This window comes from Sorex araneus, chromosome 3 (genome assembly GCF_027595985.1).
Source record: "Sorex araneus isolate mSorAra2 chromosome 3, mSorAra2.pri, whole genome shotgun sequence".
Taxonomy (NCBI): domain Eukaryota; kingdom Metazoa; phylum Chordata; class Mammalia; order Eulipotyphla; family Soricidae; genus Sorex; species Sorex araneus.
In genome coordinates this window covers 133591846-133618551 of record NC_073304.1, presented here as the reverse complement: position 1 = coordinate 133618551, position 26706 = coordinate 133591846, and the positions used below count along the sequence as shown (strand labels likewise).

Sequence of the window (26706 nt, the reverse complement as noted above, 5' to 3'; positions counted from 1 at the left end):
GCTGGAATCATGTTCTTTCCTCCATAGTAGCTCAGGTCCATCATGGAATTCTGCGCGTGTTACATCACAACACTCTCGTGGCAGAATCCAGACACTCGGAAATCCAAGTGAAGACTTAGTAGCTTCAGTAGGACTCATGATGTAAAAGGATATTTTGGATGCAGGACAGGGGAGAGGCAGTTGGTCACACAATCCTTTTGCCCCAGTACCATCAAAGGACAAACATTCTCTTTACACTCTTGCCAGGGAAAATTTCAAGGCCTCAAAGCAAGTACAGAATTTACAGAGTTGCCATAAAATCCCATCCTTGGCTAACTCCTAAGGTGAAGTAAATTAAAAGACAGAAGGTTGCAGAACACTTTTCAAGCAGGAAATAAACCTCCTCTCCTAGCTGGGGCTTCAGTGTGTCGGTGAATTCTGTGCTCATTCCATCGACCTAAGTGGTGTGTAAGCAATAGCAGGGCAGAGAGGCCTGTCACTTGACTTGCTAACCTCGACCTTCGTTCCACTCACACACACAAGACCAGGTAGAACTGTTTTAGCCCCCAGCACAGGTGATTAATCATGGACTGAGGCAGCCTCTCAGTTGAAAGTCAGCGGAGCATAGCAACGCCATCTGTTTTGTATTAGCCATTGCTGAAATGCCAGTGGCCTGAAACCATTTAGAAAACGCAGTTCTCTCTGCCCTCTGTCTCTTTCTCTGCCTCTCTCTGCAGATCCAGCTGGTAACCAAGTGTCAAATATATTTAGGAAACAGCAGCTCCTTCCCCCTTTAACAATGCCAGGAGACTTTAACGCCAGGATTCTCAGAATGGTGTGTTTGGCGTGGAATTCTCTGTCGACTCTTTAGGCTTTCATTGAGGGACTTGGGAAGGGCTAAGCTAAGACTAGCTTGCTGGATTTTAGAAGAGAAAAGACATTGTAGAAAGCCAATTTTGTATTCAATTAAATTCTCCACTGAGGTAGATGCTGAAAAATGTGAGAAGACTGTTACAAACCCCCAAGTTTAATTATCATAGTTACACTGCCCTAAGAGCAGTCCTTATGGATATAAACTGATGTCTGGAACTCTGGATAAAAAGCACCCATCAGCAGAACAGATACAAGGTAATTTTGGTGAGAGGGGAGTATAACTGTAGTTTTCAGCTCTCCAACAGCTTCTCTTGAAGAAAAGCAACATCAAGTGATGTTTATGAAAGTCTCTCATGTCAAATATAAGTAGTAGGAAAGTGAGAAAATTCTATTCTGGAGAGCTAGCATTAATTGCTGTCACCTAAAGTACTCTTTTCTTTGCCCTCTTGAAGCCCTAAATCTTCACAGCTTTTTAAAAAAAATCTATCAAACTCAAGTGTAAAAATATGTGTTTCCTGTTCCAGATACCAGAGCAAAGTTCCAAGGTCACAGCTGGGAAGGAGCTGTTGCCACTTTCCCCAAGTCCATATTACGTTAGAAGTAGGATCAATACCTCTCCTGCCAATCTTTTGATAAAACTTCACAAATGACCTGGATTAATGAAATAATTAATGCATAATAACTTTAAAATGAGACTTGGATGTAGTACCTATTCTACATAGTATTTCCAGTCTTATTTTTTTCTCTTAAGTTTCCTCTCCAGATATAAAGAAAAGAAAAAGCAAAGAGTTCAAAAGTTACAGTTACCCAAAAGATTTTGCTATTTTATCCAACTCCTTCTAATATTTTTTTTTCTTTTTGGGTCACACCCAGCAATGCACAGGGGTCATTTCTGGCTCATGCACTCAGGAATTAGTCCTGGTGGTCTTCTGGGAACAATATGGGATGCTGGGAATTGAATCCTGGTCGGCTGTGTGCAAGGCAAACGCCCTACCCGCTGTACTATTGCTCCAGTTCCTCCTTCTAATATTTGAGTCTAAACAGAAAATTTCGGCTTCAAAAATATTTCAAACTTAAGATATGTAATAAAATTAATTATGGGTGAACTTGCCCATGATGTTGTAACAACAGAGACGCTCAGATCCTGTTGTTTCTCAAATTGATGAAATATGTAAGGTAATGTGTTGTTTAATTGATTTTGGTTTTTGAATCCTACCCAGCACTGCTCAGGGATTACTTCTGGTTCTGTGCTCAGGGATCACTCCTGGCAGTGTTTGGAGAACCCTATGAAGTGCTGAGAATTGAACCTGGATTGGCTGCATGAAAGGCAAGCCCCTTAACTACTGTGATGCTTCTCTGACACCCTAGAATGATGTTGAGTAAACTCAAATTTGTCTCGAGTTTTATTTTTCTACTTAGACTCAGAATTGTCTTCTTTGTGACAAGTTATCATGACTAGTTTAAAGCTGGAACTGATGGACATGGTCTTCAATACTTGTTCAGTTTCTTAGCTTCCTTGCTCCCTAATTTATTATTTTTTTAAAGTACCACGAGTTGTGAAGTTACTCATAGTTGAGTTTTTAAATACAATGTTTCATCACTGATCCCACCACCAATGTCAGCTTCCCTCCACCAGTGTCCCCAGTTTCCCTCTCCCACCTCCTCCCACCTTGATAGGCAACTTTGAAGTTTGGTTATAAAAGTTTGGGACTCATTATTTTATGTTGTTGACTGTGTGGTTTGGATATTTAACTCTAGTATTCCTTTATGCCACCAAGGTACATAAATCAATTTATAGGAAATGGGGATAGATTTGTTCCCGATTCCTGTGCTTCTCATCTATCCCTTCTTCCTTTCTGCTTCATTCTTTCTTTTCTTCTCCTTCCTATAATCTGGGCCACGGGTGATAGAGGTATTCCCCTTTAAGCCATTACATTTTCTTATCCAGTTACTCTAAATACTGGATTTAGAGTGACATCATTCTTAGTCTGTTGTTTTCAAAATATCATGGGTTGGCTAAATGAGAATGAGAATGGTTCAAAATAAAGTCATCTATTTCAGATACCCAGCCCAAATGTGTTTTCAAAATAGTATGTTTTAAATTGCACTTGACAATTTTCTGATAGTAATGCTATTTTTTGTTATCTTTCTACTATTATTTTTTATTTAGAAGCACTCATGTACTTTTTGAACATCTGTATCCTAAATTGTGATTCATTATTTTAAAACTTGCATAATTTTATTTATTTATTTTCTTGAGTCATCATGTGGAAATTTACAAAGCTTTCAGGCTTAAGTCTCAGTTATACAATACTCGAACACCCATCCCCTTCACCAGTGCACATATTCCACCACCAAGAAGCACAGTATACCCCACCCCCCCACCTCTCCTGATAGTAATGCTATTTAGTTTTGTGTCTTACCACATTTTCCCTTCCTTCCCAAAGATCCTGCATATCTGAGTTTTTCAGTTTTATGTCAGATTGACTCATTCTGGGGAAAATTATGCCCAGGAAATAAAAAATCATTTTCTATTTCAAGTATAATGGCTGTAAAAGGAAGTTAGAAACACAATAATAAGAGTGATTTTTAATAACCGCCATGGTCTGGCACTAAGTTTCTTAAAAACTAAGCAGAAATGTTTAAAATAAAGCAAGACTAGAGCTTCAAGAGTAGCTATTATAGGAAAACAGATTCATCTATAGTAACTATTATCATTCCTTTCAGGACAATAATTTATTTTCTAAGCTGTTCAGGGAACACTGGGAAACTGTCAAAATTATGCAATGTTTTTCTGCCGTATATTTCCTTCAGAAAGTTAGAAAAATGAAATGTTCTGGATAAGTACTGTAATAACTGTAATAAAGACTGGCTAGTTGCTTACCAAATTCATTTCTTTCTCTGAAGGAGTTAATGTCACATTTTAGACTTCTTTGTGCCTGGAAAAGCTCATGTGACTGAGTTATGGCCAATAGAATATGTACAAGAATGTATCTTTGCTGATTGTCTCATTAAAGCATCACGTGCATAAACTTCTGTGCTCTTCACCCCTTCAGAGGCAACTCAGGAAGTCAGATATTGAAGCTGGTGAAGTCACAGTATGGAAGGAGACTGGGTTTCTGAAAAGAGAACTGCTTCCTCAACAGCATGACCCATTTGGGATGTTATGTTAGCCCAAAATAAATTTTAATTGTGTGAAGCTACTGAGGTGCTACAATTTGTTTGTCACAACTAATTTACCTTAACTAATACTAAACTTTCGATGTCCTTAAGTGTTCGAGTATTGTATAACTGAGACTTAAGCCTGATGTCCTTTAGCTTTTCATTGATTTGAAAGGAAACTAATTCTTTAGAAATTTTATTGTCTTGGGATGGACCAATAGCACAGTGGGTAGGGCCTTGCACGGGTTCAAGTCCCAGCATCCCATATGGTCCCCCAAGCACCACCAGGAGTAATTCCTGAGTGCAGAGCCAGGAGTAACCCCTGTGCATCACCGGGTGTGACCCAAAAAGAAAAAAAAAGAAAGAAATTTTATTGTCTTCACTTCTCATTACCAGTCACCAAGTAATGCCATGACAATGTGAGTTTTCTTGACTAAAGATTTCATTGCAAATCATCATTAAATGGGGGTTGGGAAGGAAGTTCTCTTTAGCATGCATAATGGAAAATTCCATTTTGGATGCTTAAGAATCAACATTCTCTTCTCTATTTTACAAATGAACCTCAACTCATACAGAAGGGATTAGCTTATGGCTGGTTCTTGCTGATTATTGTGTATAAAAAAAGGCAAATGCTCTTTTGAACTTTGGATGGTGCCTCCATAAAAAACCTTAAGTGAGGGACTCAGTAAACTGCTTGGATAATTAAAGGAAAAACTTCATTTTTACTTCTGCTATTTCGGTAGCATTGGCTTGAATTATCCAGCTTACTCATCTCTATATTAGATGGTGTCTAGACAAAGCTTTAATATATGTAATATAAAACCATTAATTTATCAAAATAATAGAAAAGGAACTCTGGATTTTGGTCTAGGCACGTACCCACCAAGGAAATGATTATAATTCCAGTAGTTGAGCCAAAATAATTCCATAGGTAGCCTCTTAAGAAATAATACTGTAATTGTTTCTAGACAGTGATTAAGTTGCAAGCCTTGTCCAGGAAATCTTCTATGCCACAAATTCAGTCATTCAGTATTCATTTCATCACATATTTGATGTTTAAAGCATAATTAATTAACTAATCACTACCTATTTCGTGGGTAGCTGGGTTTTGAAGTATATTAACATAATAGGAGCAACAATTGCGTGAATTGAAGAGGAAAAGATTACTTTCTGATGACGGCTAATAAGACAGAGTTAAGAAGTATGAACAGGAGTTCAAGACATAAATAATAGGCCTAGTGGTTTGTAAATAGGATCTGAGAACCTTCAGATAAAGAAAATGCTAGAACATGAATAATAGAGGCATAAGTGCCTGGTAAGATATTTTTACCTTTTTAAAAATTGAATTTCTGTGATTTACAATATTGTTAATTATAGTTTCCCATATATAGAACTCAAGCACCACACCCAACCTGGTGAATTGTTGATTGGAGACAGAGAAAGCTCATACTGAATTGTGTTCATTCAGTAAACATACACTGCTTGAGGTAGATGCAGAGTCCCTGCATTTGTATTCTTTAGGACCTTAGATACACAAACCAAAGAAATTACTACTTATTTTCAGTCAATTACTGTTCTGAAAAACAGTGATGTAGAATGAGGGATTGGACTGCATAACTCAGAAGAGAGGGAGTAATTTTAGAAAGGAGGGCCAGAGAAGTTCATTATGAGTTGGTAAGAGGAGCTAAAAGGGTCACTTCAGTTTGAACCCCCATTCCAAGCTCTTTGAGTCTAAGTTTCATCTGTGGGTTTAAGTTCTTAGCTTATTCTGAGAAACAAACTTGATTAGTAGAAAATAGAAGATTAATTTAATTTGTATTTCTCTACCACAGCAAGGATGCCTATGTGTCTATGTAGTGACTGAGGGCTCAAAAATGAAAGAAAGTAGTGAAAAAAAATCAGAGACAGCAGTAAGTATTTTTCTGTTTTTTTTTTCTTTTTTGGGTCACACCCAGCGATGCACAGGGGTTACCCCAGCCCCTCTTTGCTTTTAAAAGATATGAGATTATTTCTTTGTTTAGGTGAGATGCTGAGAAAAATTTTATCAGAAACAATTTTGGAGTTATCTGTGCTTTTAACATAATTTAAACTTCTTCAACTAACAGAATATTTGCTCCCTTTTAATTCTTGCTCCTTTTTGCACATAATGACAACAGGGAGCCAAGTAAAAACTCAAAAATACAGAACACATGTTTTTCATGAAGGAACCCTGGGTTTGAATTTTAGCACTATGGGGTCCTCTAAACAGCGAAGAATATCTCTTGAGCAGTGAGTTTGGGGTCACTCCAGAGTACTGCTGACTGTGGCTCAACAAAGCAAACAAAAATTGCAAAAGACAAGATGTTCTCAATAAATAGAATCAAACACTTTTCAATAAAGGGCAGAAAACTCAGTTTAGTCTTAGAAAAGGGATTGTCATCGTATAATAATAAATGAAATTTGAATTTAAAATATATCTCTTCCTCAATTTGGCAATGGAGAGTCTTTATCTCAAAGACCTGTACCCAGAGAGAAAAAGAAGAGCAATTTTGGCTGCTGGAAGAGCTCCTCCCTCAATCCTGCCAAAGGAGCATGTGATGTGCAAGCAGGATTTTAGGGCCAAGGTAACAACTTTTTCACAGATGGAATGGAATGTTTTGAATACTTCCTAAGTCATGCAAGTAATAAAACCTCAGGAAGGTTAAGTGCAGGAGGCTCCCTGTCTTAACACTTCCTCCTAAGATGTTGGGTTGATCACAATTTTGATTTCTCTAAAGGGAAAGAGGAAACTCTTGCTGGAGGGAGTTATCTCTAGATTTCTCTAACTGACTACTTTTTCAAAATTATTTTATTTTTCACTTTTTATTTTTTTAATGAATCACCGTGGAATGGTTATGAAGATTTCATGATTGAGTTTCAGTCATACAATGATCAAACACCCATCCCTCTACCAGTGCACGTTTTCTACCACCAATGTCCCTAGTATCCCTCCTGCCACCCCCACCCCATCCCAGCCCCTGCCTGTATGACAGACAATTTCCTTCTTACACTCTCTGTACTTTTGGACATTATGGTTTGCAGTACAGATACTGAGAGATTTCCCTAACTGACTTCTTGCTAAAGATCACAAAGACCTGAATTTCTATGCTCTGAGGTTTGTTAAGGTTTTTCCTTATATTAGCAATATAAATTGAGTTACTTAATCATATCTCAGTTTGATTGGCAATATTAAAATGATAGAGCAAAAATCCTGGTAATAGACGTATCCTTTTATTATAGCAATAACTTTAATGTTCTACAATAGAAAATATACTTGATTAATTTTTAAATTAATGAACATGCCCAGAAGTGCTCAGGAAACAACTAAGTGTTGAATATTAAACCAGCCCTTCTGTATCAAAGCAAGCATTTTGTCAAGTGAGCTACAACTCTATGGACCCCAAATTTTAAATTAAAAATAAAGCATGCCATTGGTTATTCCTTTCTGTCAAAGTCTTGCGTTTTTTGAGGATTTGTATACCATTACTTGCTTTATTTCTGGGAAGAATGCAATTCATGATTTTGTCTTAATATCATCTTTTGATTTGTTCTACTTCCACAGTATTTTTAGATAACCCCCTAGGTTCCATCCCTACAAACACAGATTGCTACTAAGAAACTCCTTGTGTTTAAATGTAAAGAGAGACAAATAGGAATTATATTTTTCTTAACTATATTGTTTAATCTGAGATCTTGTAGGTAATGATGGTATATTCTACTGAAATTGGACATTAAAAACTAATTTTTTATTTTTTATTTTATTATTTATAAATAACAACATTATATTATTATAATAAAATATCATTATTATATTATCATAATATAATAATATTTATATTACTATAAATAACAATATAAATAAACAAAACAATAATACTTATATTATTATTATAATAAAATAAAATATTTATTTTATTTTTCTCTGATTTTATTTTTTCTAGTGAGTAAATTTCCACTACTATTTTCTACCTAGGTAAATACTATTGACCACTCAATTATAAACAAATAATCTATTTTTCAATATTATAGCAAAAGAAAACTTTGTTAATCAAAAATTTGATTAAAATATTAAATATCCTGCTATCTTAGCACCAAAATTTCTCTCTGCATGGAGAAGGCTGATGAAATCACAGACATTATGGTTTTTCTTAAAGTTACTTTTGTAAAACAAGGAATGTTAGTCAAGGGAGTGATGCAAGTACTGGTCTGTTCATTGGACTCAAATTGTTTGAAAACGATAACTGACTCTGATTAAGTTCTGTAACTGAGAAGAGGAATGTGCAACAGAAATTCTAAAATGTAAGATCTCTACTTAAACAGGACCGCAGATCTAAAACTTTCACATAAATAAGGAGACTAGAGAGGGCTTCAAAAGATGTACAGTTAGGAAACTACATATCCTGCTAGGAAATTGAAAACATAACAAGAAAATTAGGATGTTATATTCCATAGACTTGTCAGGTTGAGCAGACCAATTTTTTTTTGAAAGTTGACAATATCATTTTGACACCATGTCATTAAATTGTAACCATCTGGGTCCAGAGTAATAGTATAGCTAGTAGGGCACTTGCCTTGCATGTGCCTGACCAGGTTCCATCCCTGGCATTTTTATATGGTTTCCTGTGTCTATCAGGAAGGATCCCTGAGCAGAAAGCTAAGAGTAGGGCCTTAACACCATCGAATGTGGCTCAAAAACAAACAAATAAAAATTGTAATCATCACAGCAAAAAAATAACCCAATGAATCATTAAGAGTTTATAAATTACAGTAGAAAGTCAAGCTGACTATGTAATTACAGGAAAGAGAAGTTTTCCTAAATTATGAATAGGAAACATTTTGTTATAATTGACCCTTGCTTTTTTTATGAGGCACACCTGGCTCTATGCTCAAGAATATCTTCCAGTGGTGCTTGGGAAGTAGGTGGTGATGGAGATAGAACCCAGGCTTCTTGCATGCACAGCATGTCTCAGGCCATCTAACTTAAATTTAAAAGTGTGGCCTACAGGAATCGCCTTTCTTACCAAAGTGATTGCATCTATTAGAGATGTATTAGGGGATTAAAATTTGATTGTTATTGTTAAATAATGTACTGTCTATCCTGAAAACAGGAGTTACTCGAGAAATTGCAGTTTTTCTCTGCCAGATGCCTCAGATCAGATCAAATTATAAAATCAATGTGACTGTGAACTTTTGATGACTTTACACAGTTCAAAAAGTTTTGTGAAAGTACTGATTTAAGGGGATGCCTAGTGGGAGACACATGCGCTTTGTAGGACATAAAGTTCTTTGCTTTTGCTGATATCAAAGTGGTCACAGGCGCTGGGGAGGAACAGATGAGGTGTTGCCTTAGCTGAATGAACAGGGCTGATAAATCACAGGGCTTTAAAGAAGTAAATAGAAAGGTGTTTTATGTTTTTCTTTTCCTGGTATTCTCTTATTTTTGTCTGTTCTTCCTCTTTGTTCTACTAGGTACTATGGCCCTGACTTTGCACTCTGCTTTTTCACTTTTTCTTTACAAAAGTTCCCTCATCTATTTCATCTGCTGCTGATAGAAACATTTTTCTCAAGATGAAACCCAGAGTAGGATCACCCCGAGAGATAATACAGCTCAATTGCTGACCTCACCCCAAGGACTTCTTGTTCAGAAATGCTGTTTTTCTCATAAGCTCCCCATGAGCATGATGATGCTAGTTCAGGGACTGAAACTTGCAAACCCCTCTGAAGGAGGCTTTACACTCATTTCTTTCTCCCATTAAGTACTCCCATCAATTCATGCTGATGAAACACTGGGGACACATGTCTAACTTTTCAAACATAAGAAAAATTATGATTAGTGTTGAAATATAACGAGAAAATTATACAAAAGTCATCAAATAGTCCAAGAAAAAGTTCAGTCACTGTGATGGCTAATATTAACTATATCCAGATTCTACTTGCATCTTTTAATAAAAAAGAGGTCCCAGGACAGACATTTTATCAGCATGTCTACTACTGGTAGAGGCATAATTTGGGCTTAGCACATCATTTTATGAGAACTTTGACAAAATTTCTCCTCTTAATTTTCTCCTAGAGTTGCCTAAAATTTCTTGAACAATAACTGAGTTTGTATCTATCTATTTATTCATGGTTTTCCTAATAGGAAATTAGAATTTTCTAATAAATTCTAATTAGAAAATTAAATTTTATAATAGGAAATTAGCCTACTGCGATTGTTATGGTATACAGAAGGTGCCAGTGGGTTTAATCAGAGAATGTCAGATGTCTCTGATTTTGAACTATCTGGAGTAATTTCTTTAAGTAGGGATACTGGGTTCCTGTTAAGATTAAAAGAAAATTCTACCTGAAAAATGCATAGTGCTTATCTATACTGTGTGATGCACTATGCTGCTTTTTGATAATAATAAGATGATAATTTCATCAACTATTGTTATTTTCAGTTTTGGGACCACACCTAGTGGTACCCAGGGCTGACTCCTGGTTCTGTGTTCAAGAATTATTCCTGGTGGGGCTTAGTAGACCATGTTTAGTGCTGGGGGTCAAGCTTGGATTGTCTGTGTGCAAGGCAAACACTCTATTCACTGTACTGTTGCTCCAGTATCCCCCCAAATCCTCAATTCTTTAGTGTTTAAAGGGAGGAAAAAGATGACTAAGACTCAATACTCTCAAAACATGGTCCCTAGACCAACAGTAATAGCATTTGATTGGAGTTTATGATATAGTCAATAATAATTTCTAAGTGAGAAGTTCTGCAGGGGGTGAGGATTAGCACTCTACTGTAAGTACCACTGGGTGATTCTGATGCTTGTTCAAATTTGAGAATAAAATTTCCACATAAGTAAAAGGTATAAGGGATGCAGGCAGAGGAAAAATTTTAAGAGAACAGAAGATGGAATTTTGGCAAACGCAGACAGGGTAAGAGAAACAGAGAAAAGGAAAGAAGAATAGACAGAATATAGATAGAATATAAGATAAAATAACTGAAAAAAGAGAGCAACTCTACCTCTAGGGAAAATTGTCCTCAAAAAGAAAGACTGAGGTCGAGAGTTTTGTCAACCTACTGCTCTAGAACAATCAACTGCATAGCTGAATAGGGTTACCCTTAGGGGTCATAGAGTCCATGTACAAAAATAGAAGACAGGTTAGGTTGTTGAGTACTGTGATTGTAAAGGAGGAGTGAGAAAAAGATCAAGTAAGGTACATGTTTGAGAAGATGTATAGGAATTGAGTAAGATGATGTGATTTCAAAAGGTAGAGGGTAAGGGAAAACTTTTTTAGGATGAATTAAATGAACAAGTTCAATATTGAGAAAACAAGCCAGATACTTGAGAAGGCAAAAATGAAGATGCCAGGGAGATAAGGTTGTTTATTAGCAGAGCAAAGAAGGGAGAGAGGAGTCTATCTTTCACTAAATATTTGTTGAGTTTCCATTATGGCCATGCTCTGTTCTGGCACAGAGTCTCCTAAATATTTTGAGAACTAATATTTTGATACTATGAAATCAACTAGAGAAATAAGCAGAGTGTGTAATTTAGAATAGAATAGGAATACTGATTTATTAAGGCTGATTTTGTGAGGAAATATACCATGAAGATATTTCTTAGAATACTAGAGAGACCCTAAAATTAAGATGTTTCTGCAGGATCTCTTTCCTGTGTTCTAGGAAAAGTAAGACTGCTAGGTCCTTGGAGTGCATCAAGCAAAGGAAAGGGTGATGGAAAAATAGAAAACTTACCCAAGTCCTGAAAACCCTAGTTTGGACTTTTACATTGAGTAACCTGAGAAGAAATGAAAATTGATGAGTAAAGAGGTGCTCTGAGTTAAGTATTTTTAAAGGGAGATTTTAGCTTCTAGATGGAGAACAAGTCATACAAAGTTAGGAAAAGAAGTGGAGAAAACATAGGATAGGTTATTTTCATAAGAGAGAGCTGACAGAGGTCACGGTGGAGTGGTAAGCAGTGATAGTTTCTGGATACAGCCAAAGGAAGTGCTAAAACAGGCAACGATGAAGGTGTGAGGTTGATAAGAAGGGAAGGACTACAAAATGGGTTTAAAACTATTGCAACATTGGAGAAGGAAGGGGAGAGAGCAAATAGTTAAAATGATAGTAACTTTTAATTTTTATGAAATGTTTAATAAGTATTTTCATACATATAAAGCATCATGTAGTAGTTCATGACACATAGTATATAATATACTTGTTCCTATACCCACCATTCACACCATTCACAATGATGGAACAGGGATACTTTGGTGGAGACTGTGGTGTTGGAATGCTGCATATGAAACATAAGCACTAAGAGTATTATAAATCACAGTGCCTAAAAATATATTATTGAAGCCTGGGTGATAATACAGTGGGTAGGCCACTTGCTTTGCATGTAATCAACCTGGGTCTAATCTCCACATCCCACATGGTCCCCCGAATCTTACAAGGGTGATTCCTGAGTTCAGAGTGATGAGTAAAGCCTGATCTCTGTTGAGTGTGGCTAAAAAACAATAACAAAAGTTTAGAAATATTATTTTATTTTAAAAGCAAGGATAATAAGCAACCTGCCAGTCATGGCACTAGGAACCGTGTAGGATTTGGGTCCTTTTCAGTTTGAGCATAGGTGCATACATGGGGTATTATTTTCATAGGAAGAAAAAGTTATCTATCATCCAAATTTGAGGAAAATAGGGAGAGAGGGGGCAGGGAGGGAGGAAGGGAGAGAGAGAAGGGGAGAGAGAGAGACAGACAGAGAGAGACAGAGACAGAGACAGAGAGAGAGAAGAGTAGGGTCAATATTGGGAGTTTAAGAGAATGTTGACTGATGAATTGAAAATTGTGCATCAAAAACTTATGTAAAGACAATGCTTGTCATTTCTTCTGGAGAGTCCTTGATGTGATTTAGGGATTGCCCTCCTGTGGCTGCTGGTGGCACATTTAGACGAAGGAGCAGATTGAATTGCAATCTTTCTGGATCTCTTCAAAAATGATGTCAATGACAGAGAAATCCCCCAATAACTGAGCAGTTCCTTCAGCTGCCACAGCTCGTGTGGAACTGATTCCTAGCTTCCAGTCTTATGACATAAACATCCCCTTGTTGTTGTTTTGCATAAACAGTAACCTGAATTCAAGTAGGCTGGCAAGATGGAAGTTGAGTCATGACATATTTATTATGTTGAGCACTGGGTTTGACACTCAGAGGAACACAGAATTAATTCAAGACACATTTCTTGCCCTTAAGGGGCTTACTGCATTGGTTTGGCTGGTGGACCACCCAACATCCATTAGGATCAAGAAACCAAATCTCCACTTTGGACTCATTGTGCCGCATGGAGTGACAGGGCAGGAGATTAAAAGGACTTCGATGCATGTGGAATGCATCCACGGCCGGCAGCCCCTCAGCCTGTGTGCATTAACTCCACGAGCAGCCTGGCTGCAGAGTGAAGGTGGCTGTGCATAAACACTGTCATTTCACTGGGACTGCTGTTTCATCTTTGAACCTTGGCTTCAAAGGAACACTGACCTTATTCCTGTAGCTTGCCTCTCTTTGAAGCGTATGGCTTTGCATTGCAGATTAAAGTGAAGACATTCATCAAGGATCAGATCTGGCCAACCATTCCCTAAACTCAACCCCAAACAAAGCCTTTCAAGGCTCGGATCGCAGTTGCAATGTAGTAAGCTGAAGTTGAAGGCTTGGAGCGGCACACTCTTTCTCAGATCCTGTTAGGCAGCTCTGGCATAAAAGAGTGTATTCCTTTGAGCGTCGGGCAACTCTACCCCTAGAATCAATCCGTTTATCTCAGAAACAGGGATGAGTTAATGCAATATTCGTAACCTGTCTTGTTCATTTTATTTAAAGCAGGCATTGTTGCAAATGAAGCCAGCATGAACATTCACTGTGTGCCTTTGAATTCTTCAAAAGAGAAATTAGGCAGAACCATCTGAAACTTGGCTGATGATTCTGTCAGTTTTTGTGTACTACTTTTCTTTATCATTCTTTTGAAAAGAAGCTGTCCTATCTTTCTCTGTCATTCTTCTGTGTTGGGTCTCTAAAAGCAGTCTGCACACCTAGCCTTCTCTGCAATCTAAAATTTACTTCTAAAAATAAAGTGGGGAACTTTAACTAGGATGTTAAAATAATAACTAAAGAATTATTTAATCATAAGGTTGAGAGAGAACCAAGTAAAATCACTTCCACCTAAACTTATAGGAGTGAAAATTGCTGCTAGATGACTATTGAAGTACAAAGCACAGGATCTTTAAATGTTAAATTTTTTTTTGTAATTTTCAGATCTTCATCTGTGATCAAATAAAGTGACTCTTATCTGATATGAAGAAATCCAGAAGAAGTAACAAAATTATTAAGATTTGTCACATAAAAATCAACAGATTTTGATGATGCATACACTAGTGGATTTAAGAAATTAATAATTTGTATTGAAACATAGGCTCTTTCACAATTATGTTTGTCTAGTTATTTTTCTTTAAAATAAAATTAAAAGATAATTCTGGTCATTGTGAAAAAGTTCATTTATCTTATATTTTATTTTTTTTATTTTTTTTTATATTTTATTTTAAATCTTAAGTGGTTGTTTGTTAGTAAGAAATGCATGACATTCAAGATCATTAGTATGGTTTCATGAGAAGCCATGGTTCTACACTGACTTTGTTGTCATCTAGTTCATGTGGACATGGATACAACTCTTTCTAGCTTCAGTTTTAAAGGCTGTAAAATACTTGCTTATTAATAAATCATATCTACATATACTTGTTATTTTTTCTCTCCCCCAGTATTTTGGGGGTATAGCTATGTGACTATTTTGTCTGTAACTTAAAAAGTGTCAATTTTAACCTGTTCTATTTAGTTTTTATCCTGTTTTCATCTTTATTGACCACAGAAAATATGTGATTAACTGCCCAAGTCTCCAATGAAAAGTCACTGACATTTTCACATCTTCCTTCCTCCCTTCCTCCCTTCCTCCCTTCCTTCCTTCCTTCCTTCCTTCCTTCCTTCCTTCCTTCCTTCCTTCCTTCCTTCCTTCCTTCCTTCCTTCCTTCCTTCCTTCCTTCCTTCCTTCTTCCTTCCTTCCTTCCTTCCTCTCTCCCTTCCTCCTTATTTCCCTCCCATCCTTCCTTCTTTCCTCCCTCCCTCTCTGCCTCCCTCCCTTTTTATTTTTGGTAATATTAAAATAATTTATATTATCTTGACTTATCTAGAGTCTTAGAAGACATCTAATATGTCTGGCTTAGTTCCATCATAGAAAACTTGTCTATTTAAACAGTATTTATCTGAGAAGTACCTCTTAAAAATCTCAGGAATAACAGCAAACAGTAGTAGTAGCAAACAATTATAAAATACTACATAATTATTTTAGGTATAACCTTTTTATTTGCACTCTTTATTAGCACTTTATATGTCTCAATATATGTCATTATAATAAAAACTTAACATATGAGTTTACTTTTATGATTTTGATAACTGAAAGATCTGAAACAACTTCTTCAGAATTAAACTGGTAAATTAAATCACTTTTTTAAGGTCACACAGCAAGTAGATAGTCAAAACCAGATGGCCACTTTCAGCCTATGACCTTAACCTTTATGCCATGTAGACCCTATAGACTGGATTTTTATTTACTTTTCATGCAGACAATTCAACAATAGACAGAACCATAAATCCAAAAAATAAGACTGAGAGAAATTTCATAAATCAATTACTGCATTTCATGAGGAGGAAGCAAGTCTTTCTACTATCCATATTCCTGTTTTATGGAAAATACAGACCAATCTTAGGGGTTTTCAAATCAGTTCCCAGTGAAGCTTAGAAGAAAAGCCTGAAAGACCATCATTATAGAAAGAGGTAGAGATAACTACAACCAACACAAACATTTTCTAAATTGTCTTATATAGAAGGTTTTGGTTTGGGATAACATTTGTATATAAAGAAAACAGCCTGTTGCTTTAACAAAATTGAAAAATGAAGGATCTCTCCTATGTCCACTGAAAGGCTACACATGACCTGGGAGATCTGGTGGTGCACATGGCTTAGATAACTCAGCAGCCACTTCTGGGACATGAATAACTTGCTACTTCCATAAATGCACTCATTAGATTGCCTGGCAACAAGAACTGCCTTATTCATCACTCTATTTCCACTATGATATGTAATAAATATCCTACAACCTGTATCTAAAAGATAGGAAGAAAGTGCTAAGAGGCTCAAATGAAATGATTTTTAAAAAAAATAATCCCAGGTAGCATTTACACCCAAGAGTAGTAGAGGTAAGAACCAGGAGGTCTGCCCCACAGCTTGGAAACTGGCCTCACATGCTGGGGGGAAAAGGCAGCAGAGATAGAGAAAAGGAACATCTAGTAGAGAATGTTAGGAAGACCCACTTGGGTTGAAAGTTGTGTACCAAAAGTAGACTATAGACCAAACATGATGGCCACTCATTACCTCTATTGCAAATTACAACACCCAACAGGAGAGAGAACAAAAGGGAGTGCCCTGCCGCAGACGCTGGGTGGGGTGTTTGGTGTTGGGGTGGGGGTGATGGGAGGGATACTGGGAAGGAACATTGGTGGAGGAGAATGGGCACTGGTGGACGGATGTAAACCAAATGCAAACATGAAAGTTCATAAGTTTGTAACTGTACCTCAAGGTGATTCACTAATAAAAATTTTTTAAAAACCGAGGTAATATTTATTTAGGTTAAAAAAGTTGAATATTTTGACTGAAGGCACCCAATATGAAAGAAATTGTAGGAACACTACTATCATTATATACATTTTTGCCTTTACATACTCAAGTAACCATGTATATATTCCCTCACCCAAACTCATGGCTGGCAACAAAAACTAAACATGAATAAAATAAAGAATAAAAATGAAAGTAATAAAGTGACTAGCTTGTTTATAGGGAAACAACACAATGATCCCCAAGCAAACATGGGCAATATACACCATTGTTTTGCTTAAACACAACTATGTTTAAACTATGTTTTATTTAATCACGTGTATAAAATTATCGAAATTTGATGATTACATTAAAAAGCGAATTGCAAAGTTTTACTGAGACCAGGATGTTTCTCATTATAACGCACATGCCTTAAATGTATAAGGCCCTGGATTTGATCCCTGGCAATAGAAAATTAAGCAAAGCAAAACAAAGAAATAAACAAACAAAAACCAAAACACACTAACTCCATATTGCACTCACACTCACACTCATACCAACAACAGCAACAGCAAAACAATCGTGTGTGTGTGTGTGTGTGTGTGTGTGTTGGTAGTAGTTGATCTGTAGCATATTGATTAGATTACAAATAGGGTTGCACTATGGTAGAGGTACAGATTTGGCAGAAAAGGAGACCGTGAGACATGTAAGACTAGGAGTTCATAGTAGCGGAGTCACTTCAGACCTTCTTACCTTTTGTAGTTCCATCCAGTCCCATGATTAATTTTATTGACCTTATTATTTGTTCTGCCACTGGGGGGCTCATGGATGTAGCATAAACAGCGCTATGTGAGTGGACTCGTAAATAATCCACCAGTTCCTTTAATAAAGGAGGAGAAACAAAGAGAAGGCAAACAGAGCTCAGTGTTAGTGGTGAGATTCACACTTTCCCCCTCCCCGCCCATCATAGTTCAAGCCATTTATTTGATTTTACAGTATGTTCTGATTTTTTAAGGCAGGCACCAAACTTCTCTTTCCCAATTTCTTCTTATCTCTTACTCAGACACCCCCCTAAGATATACAGAAGTGGGATGCTGAAAATTTGGAGTTGAGGTCTGCAAGGAAAAACAGAGTGCAAAAGAAAAATGATTTATTAAGCCAGTGCTGAATAACAAATACCATGCAAATATGAGCACTGGCTTACTATTAAGGGTTGTCTAAAGACTGTAGGATAATAATTATGTCCTTGAGCAATTATATTAATTTGTATCCAAGGAGCAATAGTGATAGGAAAAGTTAGAGACGTGCAAACCAAGATGTGCAATGGTGTACAAAGCAGCAGGGGAAAAAGGTGTTATTACCAGCTGGGGTAGACAGGGAAAGCTCTTGTGAAAAACTGCAGTTAAACACTGGAGCATGAAGACAGATAAGAAGGACAAAAGTTGGGGGAGTGAATGGCAGAAGAGTGATCTGAGAAATTAAATCAGGGTAGAGTGGAGGACCAGATAACGTCTGGTTATCCTTGGAAAGTAGAGAGCAATTGGAACTTTAATGCAACACTGAATTGCCAACCTGAAATAGAAGGTTGGTCTTCAGTGGTAGGAATGGTTCACTACTTGCAAGTCTGGCCTCGGAGACCAAGTGTAGACTCAGGTAAGCCTACAGAGAACCTAAAAAGAACCAGCAACTTGATACTGTGGTTGGGAGGAGTTAGTCAGAGTTGGCATCTGGAAGTGTGCAGCTCTGATTGGGCAGATCTGTCCTTGGCTCATGTATTGGCTCTCCTGTCCTTGGCTTATGGTTTGGGGCCTTTGGCATATGCAGCAGAAAAGCTGATGATATGATTACAACTTTCAGAACTAGAAGTGGCATCTATAAAGGGGCAGTCACCTTTATTTCCTAGGCTATCCGTGTAGCTTAAGATACCTCTGCTGAGACTTCTCTAAAATTTTCTTCATGAAGGTAAACTGGGAGAGGTTCTTGGAAAGAGATCCTGTTCTTTGGGTGGGTCCATCCTCTCTGAACTTCCCTTTTATTGAACACATTCACTCCAAGTCTGGAACTGTGCCCAACCCTTTATCTTTCTATTTCTCCTGGGACATATTCAGATCTTTAACATAATCTTAAGCTTAGCATGCCATCTGCCTCACTGTTAGGCAGCTCTGTTGCCCTCGCTCCTTTAATAAGTTGCATTTGAAATACCCTCTTCTACTCATCCCTGTTTCTGACTTACTTTATCTCGTCTATCATTTTGCACTGCTCATTCCTTTTGTCCTTCTAGTCCCCTTCTTTCCCTTGACTTCTACTCTGATTTACTCTTTCCCCCATTCCTTTCAGATTCTAAATTTAAATATTTTCTCTATATTTCCTTCCTTCCTTCCTTCCTTCCTTCCTTCCTTCCTTCCTTCCTTCCTTCCTTCCTTCCTTCCTTCCTTCCTTCCTTCCTTCCTTCCTTCCTTCTTCCCTATTTTCTTATGCCTTTTTTCTTCCCTTTCTCATCTTCTATATTACCACCTCCTACCTTTACTCCAGAAAGTTTTACCAAGGATGTGTTTGGGATTATGTTTTTAGTATGGGAGCCTCCAAAGAGAGGGGTATAAGGAGAGGCTCTAAGGCTAGTCTATCATACCTATTACCCACTTAAATAATTACAATTAAGTTTCTGTGTTATAAAATTTCATAGAAAGAGCTGGGCGAAAAGTCCACATACAGACAGTCATATTTGAAGAGTCAGTGCTCAGTGTTAGCCTGACTTAAGGTCACATGGCATTTAGGAGATTCACTATGGAAGATTGGAAGTACCTCAAAGAGAAAAAGTATACATTTTCCAGCAGTCAGCCCTCCTTATATTCATTCTCCATTGTTCCTAGGTTATCAGCAATGAAATTCCTCTCTGTTGAGAGGAATTGCCTTGCAAAAGGATACTAGGGAAGTCACCAAAGAGAATGGATGGGAGAGAGTAAACTAAATGATGGGGTCTTACATTACTCTAGTTAGGAAAAGTTTGTTTCAAGAGATGATTAGAAGAAGCAGAGAGATAGCATAATTGGTGAGGTGCTTGCCTTGCATACAGCTGACCAGGGTTCTATCTCTGAAACCCCACATGGTTCCCTAAGTACAGAGCCAGGAATAAGCCCTCAGCACTGCCAGGTGTGACACATCCAAAACAAAAAAATAGCTGCAATTTGAAGAATGGGTAGACTTTGAAGACCTTGAAGAGTGGGTAGACTTGAATAGATATAAAAAAGGAAAAAGCAGAGGCATTGAAAGAACTTTAACTTTCTCATGGGGAGACCATGGCTGCAGTGTTCAGGGGTTATTTCTGATGGTGTCAGCAAATCTTTGTTGGGGTGAGAATAGAGGACACCCACATACAAGGAGTACGCTCTTGTCCACTAGACCTACATTCACTCCTTTAAGCATCGTAGTAACTGTGAAATAGATATTTCTTTTCTTTCCATGTAGAACATAGGATAGCAAAGTCGAGGAGAGAATCAGAAAAGTATCCATCCCCAAAGTGTCAGAAACAGAATTTGTAAACCAAGTGTCTCCTCTAGGCTTGCAACCTTAAAGCCCACACTTTAGGGGGCAGTATTGCTTCCCCAGACCAGAAGACCTCGTTTGACTCCAGATTGTGGACGCCAGAGGAATGCAAAGACCATCCTAACTTTGACTTAACTGTACAGAATTTCCCCTAATCCACAGAGGTTACTTCTCTTTTTTTCCCTGGTGAACAAAGGGTAACTTCTTAATATATAACAGGTGTTTACAGTAGTAACTCTAGGAGAAAAATCACAGCATCTAAAATCTTTTCATATCTATTAGACTTATTTCTCCAAAGTTGAAAACTCCTTGAGAGCGGGGAAGCACTACACTCCTCTTAAAACTCATAGTATTGCTCATAGTATTGGCTGCTTAGCAGGATTAAGTAAAAACTGATGTTTTACATGGATGTCAGAAGGGTTTCAGAGACTGAAAAAGAATCAGGGTTCCTAAATTGTGTAAGGATACTAAACTGCATGCTTAGGAACACGAATAGCAATATTTCTGCAGAGTCACAGCATCACTGACAAACAAAACAAAGCTGCCTTTGATCTCTAAAAATCTCTTCCAAATATCCACTACTCCAAATTTTCCTTCATGCAGTGAAAAATTTCATAAAGCCAAGGTCATAGAGATTCACCAGTACAATCTTCTATTTTAATGTTAATGCACTCTTGGCCCGTAAGAGTATTTCTTTTCAGTCTGAATTGGCTTCCTCTTAAAGCCTGAGTCTGTGGATGGTAACTAGTTTGCTCAAGTGGCCCAGAGAATATGTCACTTTGAGTCACTTCTGCAGAGCATCAAGGAACGCCTTGATCCTTTGTTTTCCTGCATTTACTCCTTCCATTTCCCCGATTGGCCTTCGTGAGTCATGAGTTAAGAGTTGACTTTGGTTCTTCTGCAAGGAGAGTCTGGGTTCTATCTTTCTTCAGGGTGCCTTAGAGGTCTTCTCATAATGAAGTCTCCAAATCCAGTTGTTAGTCCAAAACCCTGATTATTTTCTCTGCCCATAGCCTGCAGTTTATGGACAAGGGTGACTTTCCTGAACAAATCAGATGGAAAACTTTTAGAATAAACATCTTGGCATCCATTCCATGACCCCCTTTACCTCAAAGACATTAAAAATAGAGCCAGGATTGAGCACCCAGGCAGAACTGGCTTCTGTGAGGGGCCTGCTTGCTTCTGGCACATGGGTTCCTGGGGATCATCTCAAATCTGCCTTCCTGTTCCATTTCTCTTCTCCAGCACTGCAGTCCTAAAACCTCTCAATCTTGAGGGCTGTCTTTGTCTCCTTCCTTTGCAAGTCTCTGGTTAGCCCGCGGGGCCTGTGGCTTTAGCGGTTCTGCCCGGCACTCCGCATTCACGAAGACTCAAGATTCAGGCCAGAGGAAAACTTGGACCCCAGGAAGCAAGGTCTGCAGTATTCCCTGCTGATCCTCAGCTTCTGGATCAAGACAAATTCAAAATGGAAAAGAAGAATCTTATCCCCCATCACTCAGGCTTCCTTCAAAGAATTAATTCATAGTATGGATCTCTGATAAGTACAGAGAAGTAATTATCTCATCTTTCACCTCAACAGCCTTGAAAGAATAGCATACTCCAAACTGAACTATTCAGAGTTCATCTACTGCACAGTAGTTTGCAGTACAATTTTCAACTACTGTAGTTCAATCACAAAGTAAGCAAAATAGCAAGATCTTGTTGATTCTTAAGAGATGGTCTAAGCAGTTTTCCTGAGGTAGGGAGAGAAAGCTGAGGCCAGGGCAGCAACTCTAAGAAGCAGCAATAAATTTATTAAACATTTTGTGACAGAAGGACTGGGGTTAAAACAAAGTCTTTGCTTTCTATGCATAATGTCGTGAGAAATCTATTTCTCTCTTCTTTGTTGTTCCCAGACCTTCTTCTTTTTGTCCTGTCTGATGAGTCTGGTTGGTAAAGCATGAAGACTTTGGCCAACTTCATGAAGAATTCCAAACTCTTCTGGAAACTGTTACTAGGAAAAGAGTCCCTCTACTATTAATACTACTTGCTTTATAAAAGTAGTTAAGATTTGACTTTTTTTTCTTACTGTCTAGATCTCTGAGACTTTTCAAATCTCAATATATACTAAAAATCCTATTAACATACATAGTGAAATTTAAACTATAGAATTTCAAAAAATGTAAAATATTAGAGTGTTCATGTTAAAATATTTATGAGTAATTTTGTTGCTTTTTTGTATCTACTGGTTTAGAATTTTTAGATATTCTATTATTTCCCCCCATTGAGGCATACGCTGTGAGGTACCAAGGAGAATTAAAATATAATATACAATGAAAGCTTCATTTTATTTATATATGTAGAAATATTTTTTTTGACAAGCTATAATCTTTAGTGTTTTCCCAATCCTGCATTCTATCAGTTAAAAAGCATAGCTTAAAATAAAATTAAAGTGAACATTCTTATAAGATTATTCAAAATTCAGAAAAATTAAAATAAGACTTAAATGGAAGCTACATATAATTTAAAATGATAAGAATAAAATTATTCTGATAAATATTTTTTATCAGATATCAGATTTTTATTGTGATAAAAAATAAAGGAACACAGGAGCAAATATTACATATATTTCTTTAGCTCAAGGGTTCATTAAGCTGAGTTTATTATAGGAGCAGTAAAACAACGCCAGAAGGCTTTTTATTGACTCATTTTTAAATCATTCAAATACTTTCTCAAGTTTTTTCACATCTTGAAAATTGTCCTATGTGCTAGCTTTTATATCTGACTATTTTCAGGGGATGGTTCACTAAATAAACTAAAAACTGTGAAACACTCTAATTCTTGCTTCCATCTACTGGTCAGACCAGAAAATGCAATGTATTGTGGAGGGACTGAGGAGAGACAGGAGAGGAGGAGGAGGATGGAGGGGAGGAAGAAAAGTATAGGCTTCCAGATCCCAGTATGTACAGATTGAACATATTAAAGATAATGAAAACACTGCATATTTTGAATGTAGGTAAAAATAATTATTCACAGTCAAGTCCAAATTTGTCAAGTAGACCAGAGCAAATATCCTATTCAGAATCTTCTGACTTCAAGATAGAGTAAGAGTTGAAGAAAGAGCCACACAAAATTCTTTAGGCTAGTCATCAACCTTTGTTTAAAGTAGATATCAAATGAAGAACATGGGGGGCGGGGAAATGTGACATCTATCGAATTTGACAACATTGCAAGGATCTGCTTGCTTCAGTTTATTCAGGTGCCTTTGGTTCAGGAAACAGAGTTACGCTTGGTTAAAAATTTCGTAGCTCAGAACTGCTGCTAAAGTAATCACAAAACCACAAATGCACAAAGCAATGCAGCCTGGATAAGGGAGGTCCTAAGCCTGAGACCTTCTGATCCCAAGGCATTGACATTCTAGAAAGGGAACATTTCACCTTTGACCAGATTTAGCTGAAGTTTGTAAGCTCCTGAGCACTTGGCATGATTTTAGCAGTAATCAGCTAATTTCCACAGGCAAGTGGAAGAAAGATGTAAAACAATGCTTTGAGTGTTGGAGAAAGTAAGGAATGAAGGGTAAAGACCACTAAAATACTGAACATTTTAAGCATTTGTGCATTTGATGTAGGACCACTGAATTCTGCCATTATAATTTATGGACTTTCAATGATTAGGTTGTTTTGTTGGACTCAGTGGAACTGGTTTACTAGGAATGTAAACTCTTCTTCTTGCTGGTCACAATGGATAAGGAATTGAGAATTTTAGATAAGCTGTTGATGCTCCCAACCCCCTCTGGTTTGGGGTGTTTGCCATGTTCTCCTAATTGGGATCAATGTTACTGCCATATCTCTTGGGGACAGGTGTAAGTATATATGAGTGAATTCATATATACTTCATATATATATATATATGGCAGTTTGATCCAAGCTTTGGATCAAACTGCCATGCAGTGAAACAGACAACAGATTCTTTGATTCCTCAAATCTACATTTGAATGTTTTGTTTCCTTTTTTTCTTTCCCTTCTCTTTAAAATTACCTTTACACATTTATTATTTTACATTGGCAACCCCATTTTATGCTAGTACTAGAATGATAGCTCACTTAACAATCTAACCCCACCACATCAGTATTTTAATTTTAATTAAAATTTAATTTAATTTTAATTAAAATTTTAATTTTAATTCCTGTAGATAAGATACCAAAGAATGACAAGATCTTAACTTTGGTCTATCTAAAATTATACAAGAGAATTGTTTCATGGAGAAATATCATAAAATTACATCTAGTATATTGCTATCATTTTAAGATAAACTCTTAAAATCCACAATATGAAGCCCAGAATCAGTCTCCTTAATATCTGATATTTGCTCACCTATTCCATGCCACAGAAACCAAAATCAGATAAAAATGTTTATAATTCAGTAATACTCCTTGTTATTTTTGTGTCTTGATGTTCATTATTTCCTTTTTCAGGAATATGAATCTCCACTATTTGTCTGCCAGATTGACAGTTAACATTTCTTACATATTAACTCACAGAGTTAATCATCCGTTTTCTTTGAACCAAGTTTCTGCCTGCATTTACTGTAATGTGATTACTCATTAGTGCTCTTTCTTGTGTTTGGTGCCAGGGATCAAAGTTGGGGCTTCATGCATGCAAGGAAACTCTCTACCTCTGAGCTATATCCTGGGTCTCTTATTTTCGTTGTTGAAGTGAACATCTTGTGTTTTCAGTATCTTAGTTGTGAACCCATTTGTAGTTGATCAACTGAGTTGTGGAATTGCACTGCAGCTCTAAGAGAATTCAGAGAAGCCCTGAAGACAGAGTCCCCAAAGTATTCAGACACAAGGAATTCCTTTCTTACCTTTCTTCCGGCTATGTAACCTCCACAGCTCGCAAAGCTTTTTGTAAATGTGCCCATGAGCACATCAACATCGCGAGGGTCCATTCCAAAGAATTCCACAACACCTCGACCCGTTGGGCCCACAGCCCCAATACTGTGTGCTTCATCTATGTAGAGGTAAGCCTTATATTTCTTCTTTAGCGCCACGATCTGGGGTAGTCGAACAATGGAACCTTCCATGCTAGGGCATAAGGAGAAATGGTCATCACTAGTGTGTAGTTACCTCAGGGTGCGTCAGTCTTGCGTTCAATACTTTTCTGTTACCAGTCAGGGGTATGGGGAATATGCCACTCTCTATTGTGAAATATTTTATTTGGCGGAGACAACCATTTTGTAAAACTAACATGGTGTTATTTTACTTGAATGGATTACATTGCATGGATATTTTAAACTAATTCCCAAGTAAATAATTAGCTTACCAGTAAAGCTAACTAGTATAACTCTATGGATCTCTCTGGATTTTAAATATTTTGCTTGATTTAATTAAACTGCTTGTTAGTGACTCATCTTTTTCAGCTTGCCACTGTATTTGGCCAGGTCTGTCTGACTCAAACTCAGTGTCTGAACTGCTGAAGATTAAAAAATAAAAATTAAAATCACATAAAAGTACTTTAAGTCACATAGTATTAAAGTCCTTAGTATTTCCTGTTCACTACTTAACATAAATCAAAGAATTGTGAGCCTTGTCTTTGAACCTGCTTTCCATTCTTGTAAGGTAATGTTTCTAACTAGAGTGTACATTAGAGTTCCTTGAAGCACTTACTAAAATCACAAATTGCTGCATCTCATCCCTGAAGTTCCTGACTTAGTCGTTTGAGGTAAGTTGAAGGTGCATTTTTACCAAGTGCCCAGGATATGAGCACACTGCCGGTTGGGGAAGCATTGTAAGGACACCTATTACAAAGGAACCCTCTTGTTTTAGCTCTCAGTGCTTATTTTTTTTTCACAATATTATAAATTGCAAAAACAATTCAAGTCCTCTAGCAAAGGGAAAAATAGGAAGTAAATATGTAAATAAAATTGAAAATCATCATAAATGACTCCTCTGAAACTCAATGGATCTAAAACAGCTGTTGCCTTTAATCAGGTCTCACAACATTTCGTAAGCTGTGGCTCCACCACACACAGTTTTGACGGCACTGACAAGTGAGTTCTATAAAAACACACAGACTTGCTCCCTCACCACACAAAAAAGAATGTCAAATAATTCGAGAAAGCTGTCAATTTTGTCCAAGGACAAATATATTAATAAAGTAGAATTGACTTAAGTCTTTTTCCAAATTGGTTTATTAAATTCAATATATTAAAAATCAACCAAGGTGTCAAATTGATTGCGTGAAAGCATGCCAAGTGGGTTTACAGTTATCCAGGCCAACACATATTGGCTTGGGGGGAGCACAGACGAGTGCAATTTTTTTCAAAGAACTTTTTTTTAGAGTAGTTTCACAGATAAACTGAGAAGATACAAAGCTTTCCCTGCTATTCACTTCCAGAGTGATAACTTATTATCATTGATAGATGGCCTACATGAACACATTGTTATAACATGAAATTCATAATGCACATTAGGGTTCCCTCTTGGTGC

At 37.1% G+C, this 26706-nt stretch overlaps 1 protein-coding gene across 1 annotated transcript in view; it reads right to left on the bottom strand.

Moving 5' to 3' along the window:
• The window catches only part of SPTLC3 (serine palmitoyltransferase long chain base subunit 3), a 170735-nt gene that overhangs the window by 30677 nt on the left and 113352 nt on the right, over positions 1 to 26706 (bottom strand). The window contains exons 8-9 of the mRNA XM_055133468.1: positions 25083 to 25302; positions 17448 to 17574 (exon numbers count right to left, since the gene is read on the bottom strand). Coding sequence (XP_054989443.1) covers positions 17448 to 17574; positions 25083 to 25302 — 347 coding nt within the window. The remainder of the gene's footprint in view (positions 1 to 17447; positions 17575 to 25082; positions 25303 to 26706) is intronic.